This window comes from Zalophus californianus, chromosome 14 (assembly GCF_009762305.2).
Source record: "Zalophus californianus isolate mZalCal1 chromosome 14, mZalCal1.pri.v2, whole genome shotgun sequence".
Lineage (NCBI taxonomy): Eukaryota > Metazoa > Chordata > Mammalia > Carnivora > Otariidae > Zalophus > Zalophus californianus.
This window is the reverse complement of record NC_045608.1, coordinates 13,743,053-13,762,325: the sequence shown is the minus strand read 5'-3', so window position 1 is coordinate 13,762,325 and position 19,273 is coordinate 13,743,053. Positions and strand designations below refer to the sequence as shown.

Sequence of the window (19,273 nt, the reverse complement as noted above, 5' to 3'; positions counted from 1 at the left end):
GAAAACCCTCCTGTTTACAAACACTGAAAATGCTGGATAAGTTTCAGTCTATTAAACATTCTTCAGACATTCTGTTTAACTCCTAGGAAATCTGAGAAATTCTGAGGAGCCTAAAACGAAGGCGCTAAAACCAGAAAAGGAAGTGGCACTCATGTCAGGGGCTGCTGTGAGGACGTCTACCAACGTCAGGAGCCTAGAACTGGGGAAAGAGGAGGGAAAGTTTCCAGCCAGCACCAAATGGAACACCAGAACCGAGATATCTGCCTACAACTGGGGCCGTTGTATGGATAGGCACACTCAGTAAAAAGCAAACCGGGGAAAAAGCCAATCCACTGGCAAAGAGAGCCTACCTGGAAACCTGTCTGCCTCAGGTTCAGCTCAGGATGGAAAATATGGGCTCTGGGTCTGTGCTCACCCAGGCTCAGACTCTGAATTTATACTACCTGCAGGGCCAAAAATCCTCATGCCTAGTAATTAAAGTATTTTCAGGTTGGTAACTTGTCTCCTGGTACCTGGCAGAGTCTTCTCAAGAAGAAAACCCTCTCACAACCCTTTCGGAAACCTACAAATCAAGACCAGCCAAATATGAGCTCATAAAAAAAAATCCTAAATACAGAAAGAAACAAATCATAAACGAGAGGTAGAAAACAAACAGAATAATCAGACTTCCAAGGATATCAGATATTTATTAAATAAAACAAAAAAACGTATGCTGAAAATGTTTATAGAAATAAAAGAGGGTGAGGGATCAAAAGCAGCAAAGCAGCCTCGGGAAAAACAAAACCAATGGAATTTCTAGAAATTAAAAAGGCAACGGATAAGTTAATCAACTAGAGTCCAAGAGAATCCTGTGAACCGAAGACAGAGTTGAAGTCATCATTCAGAACACAACGTGGAGAGGCAGAGGTGGGAAGTGTGAGTGAGCAGTGGACAGCACAGAGAACAAGCTGGTCCAATACACATCCACCCCGACTTCCAGACGGGAGAACAGACGGGATGAGGGAGACGGAAACTGACAATGGCTCAGAATGTTCTACAACTGGAAGGAGAGAAGCACAAGAAATCCCACACGGGAAAAATAAAAGTACATGCACACTTACAGACATCAGAGAGAAACCAGACACAAGTAAGGAAAAGGTCTTCAAAGCAGACAGAAGCGGAGAGAGTCCTGAGAGCAAAGGCCGTTGGACCGACAGCCAAGCGCCCGGTGGCCGAAGTGCAGTCAAAACCAATAATCTCCTCAAAGGACTGAGAGAAAAGAACTGTCAGCCTACAGTTAGAAAGGACCAGCAAAACTACCTCAGACTGAGGTGAAATAGGTTTCTGGGATAAAAACACAGAGAAGTCCTGTGCCTAAGAGACCCTCAACTAAAGGAACTTGTAAAGAGTATACTTTTGGAAGATGGAAAATCAGTCCAGAAAAAAAAGCCTGAGATGCTGGAAGGAACAGTGAGCCAAGATTCAGGTAAATGTGCTTAAAAGTATGCAAATACTGACTATCTACAACAACAATGCTGATTTGGGGTTACATAAGTAGAACAGACCGCGTCCAGTCCTTCTTCCAAACAGACGAGTGCCATGGATCAGGGCAATGCACCACGACCACAAAGATGCCAGATGCCCAGGGGACCCTCCAGCACTATGGTCTGCAGTGGACAGATATTTCCTGGAGACCTGTGCTGCGTTTGGCACAAAGGAGGGACTCAATATGTATTTGATGAAGGAATGAGTAAGTGCTACACATTTCTGCCTGTATCTGTCAATCACAGGCCCACGGCACACCGGCCTACAGTAGAGATCTGCTTCACGCGTACAAATGAACACATTAAGTCCATTTGCTTTTGCACTCGTGGCAACATATTTAGCTGTTTCAGAAGTGGGAGGTACAGTTTCATTCAGTACAGATCTGGAAGTGTAAGACTAGTAATGCCCATTAAAAAAAAAAAAAAGACACAGAAGAAAAAGACTTCTCAGGCTTTGGGGTAGAATTTACTCACATAAATGACCCAAGTTGCTCTTCTGACCCAACATAAATATGACCCGCAAAAATGTGGTTAAAAATTTCACTACAAAAAATGCAGGGTCTGCATATTCATGTTCGCATACAAAGCTAAGTGAACAGCCTCTATAAATTCACAGATGAGCTAAGATTTAAAAAAACGATGAGAAAGACAGACAATTGGGGAGGAAGGGGGCGCCTAGTGAGAAAAGAGTAAATCATACACAAAACAGCCAATAAAAAAATAAAAAAGCAGTTAATATACATGAATAATGGATGGCTGATTTAAAAGCAGTTTACTCCGATATGATGTAATTTTTGACAATCAGCCAGAGAGACTATTTTGTAAGTCCCGGCCAGAGAGAAGTCAGAGCGGGAGGCTTGGTAACACGGCAAACCTGTGAACATGTGCACAATGACTGTCCCCGCCATCCCAAAGGTGACTTTCTGTTGGCAAACAGAAACTTGCCTCCCAGGTGCACTTAGCAGCAGTAAAGCAGCACGGTGCGAGGCTTGAAGGAGTGGACCCCTGGCCCGAGCACGGACCCCTGAGGAGCAGCACCCCCTCCACGGTCTCCATGTCATGCTGCTGGCACAGGCCACACTCAGAGGCAGCACAATGGGAGCAGCAGCCTGGGCTGCTTTCATGTTCAAGTTTTAATTGGAGTGACAAGCCCACAAGGCCAAGATATTTCAGGGATGGGACGGTGTTGCCGAGTGTCGCCAGGCGCTGGGTAGGCAAGGCCTGTGTGCGCTCCCCACCACCACGTGCCAATGCACCTGCAACCCCCGCTGTTCCAGGACTGGACTCTGCCTGGGAAGGCACTGCCAATCACCGCGGTCTGTGCCAAACGTGGGGGCTTTGTGGTGTGGGCAGATGTCTACAAAGGACCAGAGCGAGGCCAAACCAACACCTATTGTGACCTAAACCTGAAAAGAACCCAGAGAGCAAGAGTACGCTCGGGTGAAAATGCAGGCAGACGTAATCCTAATCTCTCTCCTGCTCCCTCAACCCTACATCCATAGATGCTGGAAATAATAAAGACAGGCAGGTCTGCTCTGTGGAGTGAGCTGAATAGGGCTCTCTGCTTTGCTGCAGGGCTCTCTCTAGACAATGTCCTAGTGCTAGAATAAGGAACAGAGATGCGACCACAAAGAACTGGTGAAGGGGGTACGTAAAACCAATAGGAAATGTTCCTTCTCAGAGCGTTCAGCCCAATGAAATGATTATACCTATTCTGCAAACGTATCACTGAAAGCTTAAAATCCTCTCACCCTCCTGTTAGTCTCCCAGTACGCCTCATGGTACCAAAGAACACAGGCAGTTTCCAAGTGCTTCCCAAAGAGTACCCACAGGTAACTGCTCACAGCCCCCATGAGAAAGTCATTCCATCGCTCTCATACAGGGAGGCAAATGGAGGCTGCAGACTATGTGATGGTATCTACAACCCACAGACTTAACGTCGGACCTGACGTGCAGGCTGTCACACTGGCTGGGCTCTCGGTTCCCATTTGACTAGGGTGGTGACTTTGAGTTTGCCCCCAGGTTAGACTGGACAAAGGCTTAGAGGAGGGCAGACAGGCAGAGTGCGGCTAAAATCAGACCCCGGACACACAGGACAGCCGATGGGGGAGAGGGAACAAATGCGATCAACAGTCAGGGCCTTTGGTGTCGGGCAGATGGTCCACACTACAGCTGTGGTTCAGGACTGTACACACACACACACACACACACGAGCTCAGAAGGGCTTTGCACATAAAGAATACTATAAATAATACCTGTTAATAATAATCCTGATATTCCTTCACATAAATCCTTTCAGAATAGTCCATGCGATTCTCACAACCACCAAGTGGAAGACAAATACTAGTGCCTACATTTCATGCACGAAGACGCAGAGGCCTAAAAGCTTGCCCCAATTACATAGGTGGCAAGAGTGGCCAAGGACACAGCAGGCAGAGCCCAGCCAGTCCCATCCCTACGTCAGTGTCTGTCACCATATCACAATGCCTTTCTGGTTTCCAAGAAAAATGGTTCTTAATAATGGCTAACGTGTATAGTGTTCTCTTAGGTGCAAAAGACCACCATGATGCAGTCTCTCACCTGCTTCCCCCAGTCCCATGATTTTACTCGCTGTACACATGAGGAGACAGAGGTGTGGAGCACTTACACAGTGATGAGGTTCTAGAACCAGGATTCAAACCGGGCGGTGGGCCTCCAAGCCCCTGCTCTTTAAACCTCACCCCACGGTGAGGTGTGGCCCCAGGACGAGGAGCATCACAGCACCTGCCAGACGTGCAGATTCTCAGGCTCCACCCCAGACCCCCTGACTCAGAAGCCTTGGGGCTAGGGTCCAGAGATCCACATATTTCTATGTCCCCTGGCATTTGAGAACCCCATACTTACATCTATACTGCCTCCCAAGCCAAAATGAGTCTCCACCATGACAGACGTATGACTCAGCTATAAATGCTCACTTCCTGCCTCCCAGTTAATGCTAATCTAGTTAAGAAGAATGCTGGGCAGTAACAGTACCAAAAGGTGAGATTTAGACCATGTACCACCCAAGTCAGAGAAGAAGGGTATTCACTGAGAGCCAGAGTGTCCGTGAGGCTTCTTCTGATAAGTGGGACTCTGGACAGACCTTTCCTGAGAGGACATGGAGAGACAGGAGGGAAAGAGGGAATGCTTCCGCTAGTCAGTAACAGACATGTCATGCTGTGGACCTTGTCAGCCTGGCTGGAGCAAGGGACTCATTCTGGAGGTGTGGGCTGGAGAGCAGGACCTTGACTCCTACAGGTCTTGAGGGCCAGGCTGACGGCCGGCACCAGGGCCTTACCCACAGTCCTCAGCATGTATACACTGCTCTGGTAAAGCCCGATGGGACCCTGAGGAGGTAAGAGTGCAGAGGTGGGGAAAGAGCAGGGACCAGTGAGGGAGGGGGTACTGGGGAGCAATTACTTTCATTTCATTTTTGTGAACATAAGAGTTCACACCCCAAGGAAACACCGCAGTGCAATGAAGCCACCCAGGGGAGTAGATGGAGCCTGAACCAGAGGGCCTAACCTAGAAAGATCCAAAGGGTCTGGGTATTGAATTTGGTCCAGGTCCAGTCAGTTGGTCCTCCATCAATGGATGTTTCTGGGGCAGGAGAGGTGAGCAGAGGCTGGGGCCCAGGTCCCAGCAGAGCTGCTTTCTGCATGCCCCACAGTTCAGACAGTTCCTGGCCTCCTTTTGTTTATTTTGTTTTTGTTTTTGTTTTGAAACAAATCGTGAGACTGTGGGTCTCACTGGCTAACAGCCAGGTGTCAGCTATGTTCTCAGCTGAAGACAAGGGAAGAATCCGTTTCCTTGCCTTTTCCAGTTTTTAGAAGCTGCCTGCATTCCCCGGCTCTTGGACCCCTTCCCTCCGTCTCCCAGCCATCAACAGGGAGTCAGGACCTTCTCACATGACACCACCCTGGCCTTCCCTCCTCCCTCCCTCTTCTACTTTTAAGGACCCTTGCGATTACACGGGGCTCACCCAGATAATCCAGGACAATCTCCCTATTTTAAGGTCAGGGAATTGGCAACCTTACTTCCTTCTCCCACCTTCATTCCCCTTTGTCATGTAACCTAACCTATTCCTGGGTTCTAGCGACCCTGGACATTTGGTGAGGGGCACTCTGTTGGATTCCTGGCCTCACTGTGACACACTGTAAACCTCATTACTCATCTCAAATTCCTTAATTTGGAATATGATCGCTCAAACTTGGACTGAGCTGGAGTTTTCCTTTACCGTGCAAATTAATAACACGCAGAGAGAATGCTTAAAAGTGTAACTTTGCATCCATTAGGACTCATAAGCAACTCAATAATTTATAATTATTAACCCACTCTAACGTGATGCCTCATTGAAACTGGAGTGCTGAGTAAATGAATAAATCATATTCCATCTATGTATTGAATAAAAAGCAAAGTTCTCTAACTTATATTTTGTTAGTCTAAGCTGCTATGTGTATTTGAAAACAATAAAATGTCTTAAATATCCTAAAATTTCACTCACACAGGTCATTTTCTGTGTGCTTTCTTTCTCCTGCTCTCTGCCAAACTACCCATGTGTTTCAAAGGTCTGGACATCTATATACCAGAGCATGCCTCCGATTCTATAGTGTTACTGTTTTTACTTCTAGAGCAAAGACAAACATTCCCCTGGAATGTTCAATTGATCTTTATCAATTGAAAAGCAAGTTTTTTTTTTTAGATTTTTATTTATTTGACAGAGACACAGCAAGAAAGGGAATACAAGCAGGGGGAGTGGGAGAGGGAGAAACAGGCTTCCCCCTAAGCAGGGAGCCCGACGCGGGGCCCGATCCCAGGACCCTGGGATCATGACCTGAGCTAGACGCTTAACAACTGAGCCACCCAGGTGCCCCAAAGCAAGCTAATTTTTAACCCTAACAAAACCTAGTTGCTGCTTGGGCCATACTGACTCCAAGACTCACCAAAGCCATACCTATTTGTGAGGTGAAACAAACACAAAGGTCAACTCCAAGTTCACACTCTTCCATGGGTGTGGAATGGTAAACCAGGATGGAAATTCCACATAAATAATCAAGAAAGCCATTAGAAAAATTAGCCCCTATTAACAGGCCATCCGTAGATCTTCTTTGGATAGGTGAAGGGGATTAAGAGATACAAACTTCCAGTTATAAATAAGTCATGGGAATGAAAAGTACAGCACAGGGAATATAGTTAGTAATATTGTAATAACATTTTATGGTGACAGATGGTGACTACACTTACCATGGTGGGCATAGCACAATGTGTAGAACAGTCAAAGCACTAGGTTATACACCTGAAACTAATATAACATTGTATGTCAGCTATACTTCGATTAAAAAAGAGAGGGGGAAGAAATGGGCCCTAAATAAAATTCTAAGCTAATTCAAGAGGCAAAAGAGAAGAAAGGCAATGATCATCACATACTTCAGTGTAATCATCTTGTAATCTAGCTCAGAGCTTCAAGAATACTGGTCCATGTTTTTTAATAATTGGAAAATGACACAAATGTCATTGGTATACAAAAATCATGCAAATGTGAGTGAAGACAAAAGATGTTTAAGACAGGGCGCCTGGGTGGCTCAGTCGTTAAGCGTCTGCCTTCGGCTCAGGTCATGATCCCAGGGTCCTGGGATCGAGTCCCACATCGGGCTCCCTGCTTGGCAGGAAGCCTGCTTCTCCCTCTCCCACTCCCCCTGCTTGTGTTCCTGCTCTCGCTGTGTCTCTCTGTCAAATAAATAAATTTAAAAAAAAGATGTTTAAGACACAGTGCCAGCCCTCTCCAATAAGGCTTCGTGTGTCAGAGGCTTTGACACAAAGTGACTCAGCATTCACATTAACTTACTCCATTAGTTCTGCAAGCAGCTAAATTGATCCATCCCTTGTCTATTCTAAATGTATTCTTCCAAAACAATTCTCAGGAAAATGAATCTCGTGAAGCACCACAGATTGCTATCACTGCAAGCATGGCTTTAGCCCTGCCCGCACTAGTCCCTGTGTTCCAGCCCGCATCACCCCCATGCTGCTCCCCCGCGCCCCCCCAAACTTCCTCCCCTCCAGGCCTGCTGCCTCTGCCTGGGCTTGCCCCCTGCCCAGGCTTTCCTGATAAATTCCAACTGATCTAAAGCTAGGGGATGCGGAGGTGAAAGAGGAACCTGCAAGTGCTGAGCACCAGCCCCATGCAAAGCACACTACCTGCCTTTCCCAGGTCTTCTCCCTTTCCAAACGGGGAGGCTGAGGCATGCAAGTGACCCATCTAAGGTTTATCTGACTCCAGAACCTTGCTGAGTCCCCAGTGGTTCTCCCACTACTGGACTGGAGCTGAAAACACTCTCCCCTCTATTTCCTTCCTCTGGCTTCATCACAGCCTCTCAGGAGTGGTTCAGGACCACTAGAGACCCTGCAGCCCTCTTAGCTTCCATAAGCAGCAGCATTATTCCAAGAAATGCTTTTTGCGGAGTCACCCACCATGACCGCACAGGTTATCAGAGGTGGTGGGGGTCCCAAAAAGTCTCTAAAGTCAGAGGTTCCATGCTCTGCCCTGAGAAACCCTAGAGCCATGGAGGTGCCTTCAGGGCTTTTACAACACGTGAGAAATTATTATTATTCATTAACAATACAGAACCATTATCTCACCTCCTGATACCATTTCAGGGCTAAAACATGTATGAAAAGCATTTGAATGTTCCATCATCATCTATTTATCTGTATAACTTTTCATTGCTCGGAAATACAGCAACTTCAGTAAGAAGGCCACCATAGGGCCTGAGGTCCATCTTGATGGGGAGAAAACCACTTTTGTGTTGCTAAGTTCCTGGTAAGGCCCAGAAGACAGCAAGCCCCACGCAGAGGTCATGTTTGATTCATCTTGGTTTCCAGTTCCAATCAGAAATCTAGCACACGGGGGCATCTGGGGGGCTCAGTCAGTTACTGGTCCAATTCTTGTTTTTGGCTCAGGTCATGATGTCAAGGTCAAGAGATCAAGCCCTGCATCGGGTTCTGTGCTCAGCCGGGGGTCTGCTTGAGATTTTCTCCCTCTCCCTCTGCCTCTGCCCCAACTTGCACGTGTATGTGCGCGCTCTCACTCAAATAAATAAATCTTAAAAAAAAAAAAAGAAATCTAGCATACAGCATGTGTTCAATAGAGTCACTAACAATGGCAGCAATCTCAACAGCAAAAATGGATCTTTTTGGTAGTCCACATCCCAAGAAACCCAAGAAAATTGGTCTCCAAGAGCTATTTTCCTAAATTTCTCCAAGAACAAAGTATATATAAAAAATTTTAAAGGTTTTAAGATGAGAGTGAAGAGGAAATTAGCCATTTACTTTGTGAACTTTCAATTCTAAATTAGTCATCCTGCTTGTAAAATACCAGGTTTTTGTTCTCTGGAATAGAACCTTGAGCAAAAGATGGATTTCATATTCTAGTGTAGGTATGGGAGAGCGGGGCCCAAACTCACAGGTGCTGCGTTTCTGATTCCAAAGGCTCTCTCTAACTGATATTTCAACTCGTGACGAGCGCAAGCCGCCAATCCAGAGTCCTTTCACGTTCATATTTAGGGAATGATTATCATAGGAGACATTACCAATTATTGTCCAGCGTGATGTAAGCTGAGGCAGCAGCGCCAAGCAAGTGTCCTTGTCAAACACATTCCAGCCTTCTGGATTACTTCACTCACATCCCCCTGATTAGGATGCATGCCGCGTGCTGCTTAATACGATCTGCCACCGAATGCCAAGTACTTCAGAACTAAATTAGGAAATATGTCCAAATACATAGAATGATGCTAACAGCCCTAAGTGGGTCTCTCTCTTTCCTTTATGAGGCATGAGACTCATCATCAACATAATGCTCTTAAATGAGGCAATTCTATCTTCTAACCCTCTACCTCTGAGAGCAAAATTTAATTCAAGCAGCAAAAGAATTAATAAAGATAATACGGTATCATAAATACCATTTTCATGGATGAAGTGTTTTTGACAGATTCAGGAAACGTGAGACATAAAAACACATTTTAGAGGGTTGGTAACAGAGCTGACATGGATTTCTGCACTGCAGCACAATGGAGACCAGAGTAATTGCAATTACATTTGCTTTCCCTCACCATCACATGCCACTTAGCAATGGCCACCCTTCAGGTTATTTATGCCACTGAAGCCAAGAGCCCAAGAAGGCAATATTAACACTCTGGAGCCTGTAAGTCGGGATCCCTGCATACAGGCAAATCAAGAGGTACCAGAGCTTTCTCTTTGATCCTTCCTGAGCTGGAAACAGCTGAACCACCAGCTGTATTTACAAGCCTTTTCTTAAGACTAAATACATTTCTTTTCTTTTTTGAGAGAGAGAAAGAAAGAGAGAGAGAGAGAGAGAGAGAAAGCATGCGTCCACATGTGAGGCAGGGGAGGGGCAGAGAGGCCGGGAGAAAGAAAATCATAAGCAGGCTCCATGCCCAGCACGGAGCCTGATGCGGGGCTTGATCTCACAACCCTGAGTTCATGACCTGAGCAGAAATCAAGAGTCGGATGCTCAGCCAACTGAACCACCCAGGTGCCCTGAGATTAAATACATTTGTGCTATGTTCCTTGGTTTCAATTCCTTAGGAGACTATGTGTATTAACAGGGCTAGGTTCTAGAAGTGCCAATTTGCTGAAGCCTGTGTGGAATGCTGCTGTTAACAGTCCAATGCCAGGAACGCAACTGGTGTTCTGTAACTCTGCGCCCAACGTGCGTCCGGCTGGCTAGCTAGATGTCTGAACGGATGGATCTGAAACCATCATTACCTGATGCTCACATAGCTGTGGTGCCTATAAAATGCTAATGTGATCGTCATATGGTGCAAGGATAGTCTCCAACTGAACACAAATAACACCGCTGGGATACTTCCACAGGTTGGGGAAACTCTGGTCGCTGACTCAAATTCTGTATCAACATTTGGACTTCACTATCTGCTTTGATCACAGTTAGTCAGTAATGGATTATAACTAAACCTCAGTTCTGTATCAATACAAATGAAGATTGAAACCAAACTCTGTTCTCATGAAGCCTTCATCTGAGTCCTAAATACACAGGCCAGAGGCACAGACACAAACCCCCGCGTGGATACAGCTGCAGGCAGACTCTCCTGCTAACAGTCTCAGACTAACCTAATAAAACATGTTGGGCCACGTGCCGCCGGGCCAAGGCAGATAGAGCCAAAACGTGGTATTCACCAGCACAATGACGCTGAGCACCACACATGAGACTGTTTGGGAATTATAATATTACGTTATAGGACAGCAGGATGATACTAAAATCTTACAGCCACCCACGGCATGGCTTAATTCACCCAGAAATGTTACGGGACAATTACATTTCCTAAAAATGCAGGTTTTTCTCAAACAAGCAGAGAATCCATTGAACACAATCAGATGGAAAGTGCTGCCTCCTCAAAACTGAGGAAAGTTTCACAGACATAGCTTGGCCTCCCTCACGTGCCAGTGGGTGGCATTCATGTTGGAGAAACATCTCAATGCAAAGTTATTACCGCACTACTAACAACCACCAGCTATCCACCCGCACAACTATTGGAGGGTTTGGAGTTGCACTCACAAAATATTTGGATGACTAATGGTACCATCAGATTCAAAGAGATCATGAAACACATTCTTGTAGCAAATTAACTTCCACTCTTCATTCTAAAACACCAATGAAAATTGCCAGGTAATGACTTATTTGAGGGACTATAAACTTTTAAAAGTGAATTTTCATAAAATCAGTGGGTTAATCAGCTGGTTCTAATAATTAGTGCTTTTATTTTATTTTTTAGATTTATTTGAGAGAGAGACAGAGATAGTGACAGAGATAGCAAGAGAGAGTGAGAGAAAGCGAGAGAGCACACACGCGCGGAGGAGGAGGAGAAGCAGGCTCCCCGCTGAGCAGGAAGCCTGATATGGGGCTGATCCCTGGGATCATGACCCAAGCCAAAGGCAGATGCTCAACTGAGCCACGCAGGTGCCCCTAATTAGTGCTTTTAATTGGGTTGGAAAACCTGAGACATCCAAAACGGCACTTCCTTGAGTCAATATCCAAAGGATGCACCCAGTCTAACTTTGTGCTGAACTATCCCTTTACTGGTTTCTCAAATACATCCACTCAGGTAAGTCAAAGAGAAAGAGGGCCTGCCTATGAAAAATTTATTAAAATAGGACAAATTTAAGCCAGGCTAGCGCTAAACATAACTATCACCTCACTACACTGAGAACTTGAGACATGAAGGAGATAACCAAAACATGAAAGTACGATGGATGAAAACTTAGATAGCAAAACAGTCTCTCTTCTCTCAACAAATGAGCTCACCGGGGACCAGAAAAGGTTTTCTCAAAGCCCAAGAAAGGAAACTGCCTTAGGAAACCAACGGCTCTCCCCTCCCCCACCACCCAGGAAGGCACAACACAGGAGTTAAATCATCTTAAGTCTATCTTTCCAGCTAAGCTGTGCTGAATGTGCTTCCACAAAACAGGCCAACTAGAGCACAAAGGGAGTCCATTGTCAGTGAGGTTGCAAAAAGCCACATGTATTTTTGACTGCTTTATGCATCTTCCCGAATGAAGAGTAAGTCACTGCAATCCGATGCTTCAATTCTTTGCACATTTACTAAGTTGCAAAACGAGTGAACACCTCCGTGAATGAGATTTGATCTTAGAGGGGACTACACACAGGGGAAACAAGATGTAAAAATCACAGCCAGAGGCCAGGCTTAAACTATGAGTGGAGGAAATAAACAGGAAGCGCCACGATGGTAACACTCACGTGCTAGGCACTATGCCTACAAGCTTTACAGACAAGTTTTCATCGAACCCTACAATTTTATGAAGTAGGTACTATTCGGAACTCCCTTTTGCCAATGAGAAAACTGAGGCACAGAAGGGTTAAGCAACCTGCTTAAGGTCACGCAGGGAGGTAGGTTACTGCTGAGTTGGGCCTGAAACTCGGGCTGTATGCATCCATAGCCTGGCTCTTCTCCAGGTCGTAATGCTGCTCTGTGGAAGAAGGCCTCCTTGCAGAAGGAGAAGCGTCATCAGAGGAGCTGCTGGCTCAGGGAAGCTCCTTCCCAAGGACTATACCCACTGCCAGCAGGGTCAAGAGCAGGCAAATTGGAGAAAGAACAAAACAAAACTTGATCCCTTTCTCCCCTGATTTCACTGGCAGAGAAAGAGATAAATCAGCTTTAAGACTAAGTCCTTGGCCTAGAGTCAGGATAATAAAATGCTAGGTAGTGATAAAATTTAGTCATCATGGAAGGAATTTCAGTTGAAAACTTGTCTCCTTAATTCTGACTCAAAGATGATCAGAAGGCACTTTTCTGCACTACTGGTGAGAAATTTTGCTGCAACCCTTTTAGAGGGCAATTTGGCAATGTCCATCACCATCTTAAGTGCACATACCCTCTGACCAAGCAACATAACTGCTTGGAATTTATCCTAGAGATCTACTACACAAGGACTTTCAGAAGTTGCAATACACATTGTAGCGTGGTTTGTAATAGCCCAAACAGCGAAAACGACTGAACTGCCCCCCAGTGAGGGGGCTGGATAAACAGACCGTGGGTCGGAAGCATACACTGGAATCCTATGTACTGACATGGAATGCTCTCCAAGGTATATTACTGAACAAAAATGTTGAGTACAGAACAGTATGTATACTATGATCTCATTTTTTAATGTATAAATATACCTATAAATGCATTAAATTTTTCTAGATGGATACCTAAAAACTGTTTAATAGTTTCTTCTGTGGAGTGGGGCTGGGGGAAGGGTAGGAGAAAAGAAACAATTACTTTTCATTTTATATCCTTCAGAAGTGCTTGAGGTTTCTTTTTATACCATGATGAATATATATTGCCTGAATACACCTTAAGAAATGTATCAGCTTTAATTTTTTAATTGCCTTCTAAAAAAAAATCGATTTTTTTTTTGTTGTTCCTTATACATCTTACTATTTTTGTACCTTGTTTCCTTCGTATACCCATCCTAGACTCTTCACACCGAAAGCAGCCTGGCTGGCTGAGACATCCAGACACGTGACGGGCTGGCCGTAGACATAATGGAGGGTTCTGGCAGAGTCTTCGGCTTTTAGCAGGTATACCAGATCTCCAGCCGTGGCCACTGCCACAGGGTACCTTCCAGTATCTGGAACTATTTCAAGGTAGTCAACCTGTGAAAGGATTAGAGTTACATAGTCCATCAGGTCTCAACTATGGTTCATCCTGACTTGGTCAAAAATACACAGTTCCTCCTATATGTCAATAAAACCAGGAACCTAACAGAAAAAGATGGGCAAAAGGTCACAGTTCACAGGAAATGAGAACACAGTTCTTACACTAATAAAAAGTTGCTCTTTGTAAAAGAAACATGATACATTCCCGATAAGAGAAATATGAAGTAAAAATTCACCTAGATACCATTTTCACCAGTCATATCAGCAAAGATCAATTAGCCTGATAGGACACTGGTCTGGAAGTGGAGGGGGGACAACCATATTTGCGGATCCCACTTATGGCTGGTGGGATGTAATCTGGTCCAACCTCTCTAGAGGGACATTTGACAATACTTATCACAATGTCAAATGCACATGCGCTCAGAACCAGCAAGTTAGCCCTAGAAATTTACTTACAAGTAAACTCACACACATGCAAAACAACCGTGTACAAGGTTATTTACTGTAGCACTATGCTGTCTTAGCTACAAACTGGAAAAACCTAAACATGCCTTACCAAGGGACTAATTAACAGTACATCTATGCATTGGAATACTACGCAGCCACAGGAAAAAAAAGCACGAAGAATTCTTTATAAACTGATACAAATGGAATCATATCCAGGATACATTTGGGGGGAGAAAGCAAGGAAGCAAGGTAACAGGATTCACAGAGTGCTACTGTGCATGAAGGGGAGCCAGGGGGACCATGGGACATATGTGGCTTATGCAAGTATAAATCTGTTAACGATGGCTGCCTTCAAAAAGAGAACAGAATACTTTGACGGGGTGGAAGACAGATTTCTCCCTGTAAACCTTACTGTATCTTTTAAATTCTGAACCATGAGGGTATAATAACTATTCAAAAAATTAGTTTTTTTTACAAGAAACTGAATAAAATCCACTCAGTTCCAAATTAGCACCATTCACATTTTAACACTTGTGCAAATACCAAAAATGTGTTGCTAAAAGGCTAAAAGTAGCTGAGGTATCTGTCCTCTGCTGGCTTCAAGGTTATCAAGAATAGAAAGGACCCCACGGTATTCCTGACTGCGTTATTGCAACCACTTTCTCTCACCTGCATGGGAATGAGGAGCTCCCTTCAGGAATAATTTGCTTTTCTATGTCCCTAAGTGGCACATGTCTCCCAAGCACAGTTTACACCAGGTTTTCACCTCGAGTGAAATGGGAGAGTACAAAAGCAGAAGGTGTGCCATGATGTGTAATTATGAAAACCACTGTGTGAAAGGCCAGCTCTGCCCTGACTATAAGCCAAACGAGTTCAAAAGCCTGCATCCTGAGGACTGTCCAGAGGAGCTTGGGAGAGAGTGAACATCCGGGGGACTGCTAATCCTCCGGCCCAAGAGTGTGAGTGGCGGCCCCACGTCCCCAGCCAATAACTCATCACAAAGAACAGACATTCTAGGCCAGTAGTACCAACTGGGGAACACTGCCATTATGATTCAGGGAGCCTATCTGGGGAAGACAAAAATGGCCCGGCTCTCACAGGCCAGGAGGTGCCTTTTTCAGTGACAGCACATTTTGTGGAAACCCCTATCCAGGATGAGAAATAACACATAAAAAGCATAACACATGCCTCCAGCAGTGGTTGCCTGCTTCCTCTCTCCCCTATTCTAAAACTCATTTCTTATTTTCCTAAAATCAACATCCTCAGTCTAGCCATTTAATTTCACTTTACTGTTGGATTTTTGACAGACCAAGAGGCTCAGATCGACTGTGGTTATGCCATTTGCCAGGAGCTGTAAACTACTTCAAAAAGCTTCCAGTCTGTGCCAGGATGCCACCTTATTGCCAAGGCAGGATTTACACTTTACAGAGGAACTCACATCCTAAGTAACTGTCTGAATTCATATAATTATTGCTCATCTAGAATGTTCTTTAGGCAGAGACCAAATAGTAAGCACTATGGTAGTTTTGAGAACAGAAATATAGTATTTCCACATTTTTCTAATAAAACTCCAAGAGGAGGGTCAGGCAGTTTGGGGAACCACCACCCAAACTGCAGACACTACTTACTAAAGGGACCAGAAGCTTATGGAGGTGAAGTGGTGATGCCATGGCTTTTTAGTTACTCAAGCCTAACAAGATTTCCACCAGGGGGAAAAAGGGAAAAGAACAGGATCTGTTCCAGGTCAGACCATCAATTCATTATTCAACATTGGCTTTTCTGTTCACTTTCCCACGAGTGCCAAAATCAAGTTTGTTTAAATTAAATCCAAATGTAGCACAGATGTGAGCTCTTCCTTCTTACCACAAAATCATCCCCTGCCATATAAACATGGAGGCTCACATATAACTGGACTCGGAGACAGGCTCTACGTGAAGAACTCTAAAGGTTGGCCGAGCTTCACGCATGACATCCTGGAACACGGCTACCCAATTAACACTGACTTAAATTTGTTTTCACTCAGGAGTTACTCTTAATTCCAGGTGAGAAAATCTTAGGTGGAAGAAAGTGCAGGATGGTAATCTTCCTTCCCATATGGACTGGGATGATACCACTGAATTCATTTTCACTTATATAATAGGCCAGAAACCGACCTCAAATTTCCAGGGGTGAATGTCCTATTAACGTGAAGGAAGCTGAGGACCCCAGTGATGAGAAACCCTAGCCTTGAAGTTAGCCGTGAGGTCTGAAGCACAGCTTCTTAGCGCTGAGATCTGGGGCAAGTCAATTCTCTGCTCTAAGCCTCTACTGGCTTTCTGGCAAATGGGGAAAAGAATACTATCTATTTTGCAAGGCTGCGGTGAGATTTAGAAATGTAAGGCCCAGAGGAAGTCCTGAGTGAACGGGAGCTGCCGACATCATTACTATCTGTCTATGTTAGACCCAGAGATTCCAAGAACGGAGAATACAGTGACCAGACTTGAAAGCTTACCAGTTTCTGAACTTCAAATTCGGCAGTGATTTGCCAATATCCCTCCTCATTCGGGCGTAACATCACAACATCAAAAGCAGAAGCTGTGGCCACAACTGCGTCTTCCCGGCTGAGGGCTAGTGCCTGTATTCTGGCGTCATGCTCAAAACGATGGACAGGATACTTCCCAGTCCTTAGATCCCAAATGTTAAGAAATCCTATGTAGAAAAAAACAATGCAGGTAACAATTGTAAATTCACTTAAAATGGACAATTTTAAAAACTGTTCACTATAAAGAAAACTAAAAGGTACATAAGTTTGCATCACATATAACAAAGGGCCAATTTCCTTAATAAAGATTCAATGAGGAAAAAAAGCAATTAAGAAGTGAGCAAAGGACATGAGCATCCTGGTCACAGAAAAACGAACTACGACAGATATATAAATGTAAGAAAAATGCAAAAATTCACTCACAATTAGAAAAATACAAATAAAAATGATCATAGGGTATTATTTTTCATCAATCAAATTGACAAAGATGAAAAATTTCATAAAATATTTGGTTGTTGAGGATATGGGGAAATGGGCTCTAAAACTGTTGCTGGGGATGTAAACTAACTCACCCAACTTTGGAGACAATTTGCTATTTACCAAATTACAAATGTATTTAGGACAGTCACTGTAATGTCTTTAATTATGCCAAAAGATTAGAAGCTATCTAAATGCCCACCATAGTATGGAATTTAAATAAAATGACAAGACTGAGTCAGCCTTATGTATAAGCTATATGAAATGATCAACAAAATATTACACACATATACATTTATGAGGACTATCTTTGTGTATGGAAGGATACACAAGAAACTTTATTAATACTGGCCTTGAAGGAAAGAAACCAAAAAGAAGAGACAAGAGTAGGAGGGCATTTTATTGCGTATCATTTGTATATTCTGAAGATTTTCCCCAAAATTATTTTTACCAAAAATATAAATTTTAGAAAATGTTTTTATGAGAGAGACTTAAAAAGAATGGAAGGACATATATCAATTGCTGAATGTTTTTTAAGATTTTATTTATTTTAGAGAGAGAGAGCATGTGAGCAGGGGGAGAGATTGAGAGAATCTCAGACTCCCCGTTGAGCGCAGAGCCCAACACTGAGCTACCCAGGCTCCCCGTGAATATTTCTAACATATGGAAAATTTTTAAAAGATTTTATTTTTATTTATTTGACAGAGAGAGAGAGAGCACAAGCAGGGGGAGCGGCAGGCAGAGGGAGAGGCAGAAGCAGGCTCCCTGAGGAGCAGGGAGCCCGACGTGGGGCTCGATCCCAGGAGCCTGGGATCATGACCTGAGGTAAAGGCAGATGCTTAACCGACAGCCACCCAGGTGCCCCTAATGTATGGAACTCTTAATTCATTCTAATTGTCCATTCACGCAACAATTATTTCCCAGTATTATTGATACAACTGACATATAACTTTGTATCAGTTTAAGTTGTGCAACATAATGATTTGACATATGCATTTATTGTGAAATGATCAAAGTTCATCCATCACCTCACATAGTTAATAAATTTCTTTTTTTTTTATTACATTACGTTAGTCACCATACAGTACATCATTAGTTTTTGATGTAGTGTTCCATGATTCATTGTTTGTGCATAACACCCAGTGCTCCATGCAACACGTGCCCTCCTTAATACCCATCACCAGGCTAACCCATCCCCCCAACCCCCTCCCCTCTAGAACCCTCAGTTTGTTTCTTGGAGTCTATAGTCTCTCATGGTTCCTCTCTCCCTCCGATTCCCCCCCTTCATTTTCCCCTTCCTTCTCCTAATGTCCTCCACACTATTCCTTACGTTCCACAAATAAGTGAAACCATATGATAATTGACTTTCTCTGCCTGACTTATTGCACTTAGCATCATCTCCTCCAGTCCCATCCATGTGGATGCAAAAGTTGGGTATTCATCCTTTCTGATGGCTGAGTAATAGTCCGTTGTATACACGGACGACATCTTTTTCCATTCGTCTGTTGAAGGGCATCTCGGCTCTTTCCACAGTTTGGCTATTGTGGACATTGCTGCTATGAACATTGGGGAGCATAGGGCCCTTCTTTTCACTACATCTGTGTCTCTGGGGTAAATACCCAGTAGTGCAATTGCTGGGTCATAGGGTAGCTCTATTTTTAATTTTTTGAGGAACCTCCACACTGTTTTCCAAAGTGACTGTACCAATTTGCATTCACACCAACAGTGTTAAGAGGGCTCCCCTTTCTCCACAACCTCTCCAACATTTGTTGTTTCTTGCCTTGTCAATTTTTGCCATTCTAACTGGTGCAAGGTGGTATCTCAATGTGGTTTTGATTTAAATTTCCCTGATGGCTAATGATGATGAACATTTTTTCACGTGTCAGCCATTAGTCTTCTTTGGAGAAGTGTCTGTTCATGTCTTCTGCCCATTTTTGGGTTATTTGTTTTTTTGAGTGTTGAGTTTGAGAAGTTCTTTACAGATCTTGGATATCAGCCCTTTGTAGTGTCATTTGCAAATATCTTTTTCCATTCCGTGGGTTGCCTCTTTGTTTTGTTGACTGTTTCCTTTGCTGTGCAGAAGCTTTTTAT

At 44.1% G+C, this 19,273-nt stretch overlaps 1 protein-coding gene across 1 annotated transcript in view; it reads right to left on the bottom strand.

Moving 5' to 3' along the window:
- The window catches only part of FBXW8 (F-box and WD repeat domain containing 8), a 123,311-nt gene that overhangs the window by 23,088 nt on the left and 80,950 nt on the right, over nt 1-19,273 (bottom strand). The window contains exons 6-7 of the mRNA XM_027576154.2: nt 16,676-16,872; nt 13,528-13,734 (exon numbers count right to left, since the gene is read on the bottom strand). Of these exons, the coding sequence (XP_027431955.2) occupies nt 13,528-13,734; nt 16,676-16,872 (404 nt within the window). The remainder of the gene's footprint in view (nt 1-13,527; nt 13,735-16,675; nt 16,873-19,273) is intronic.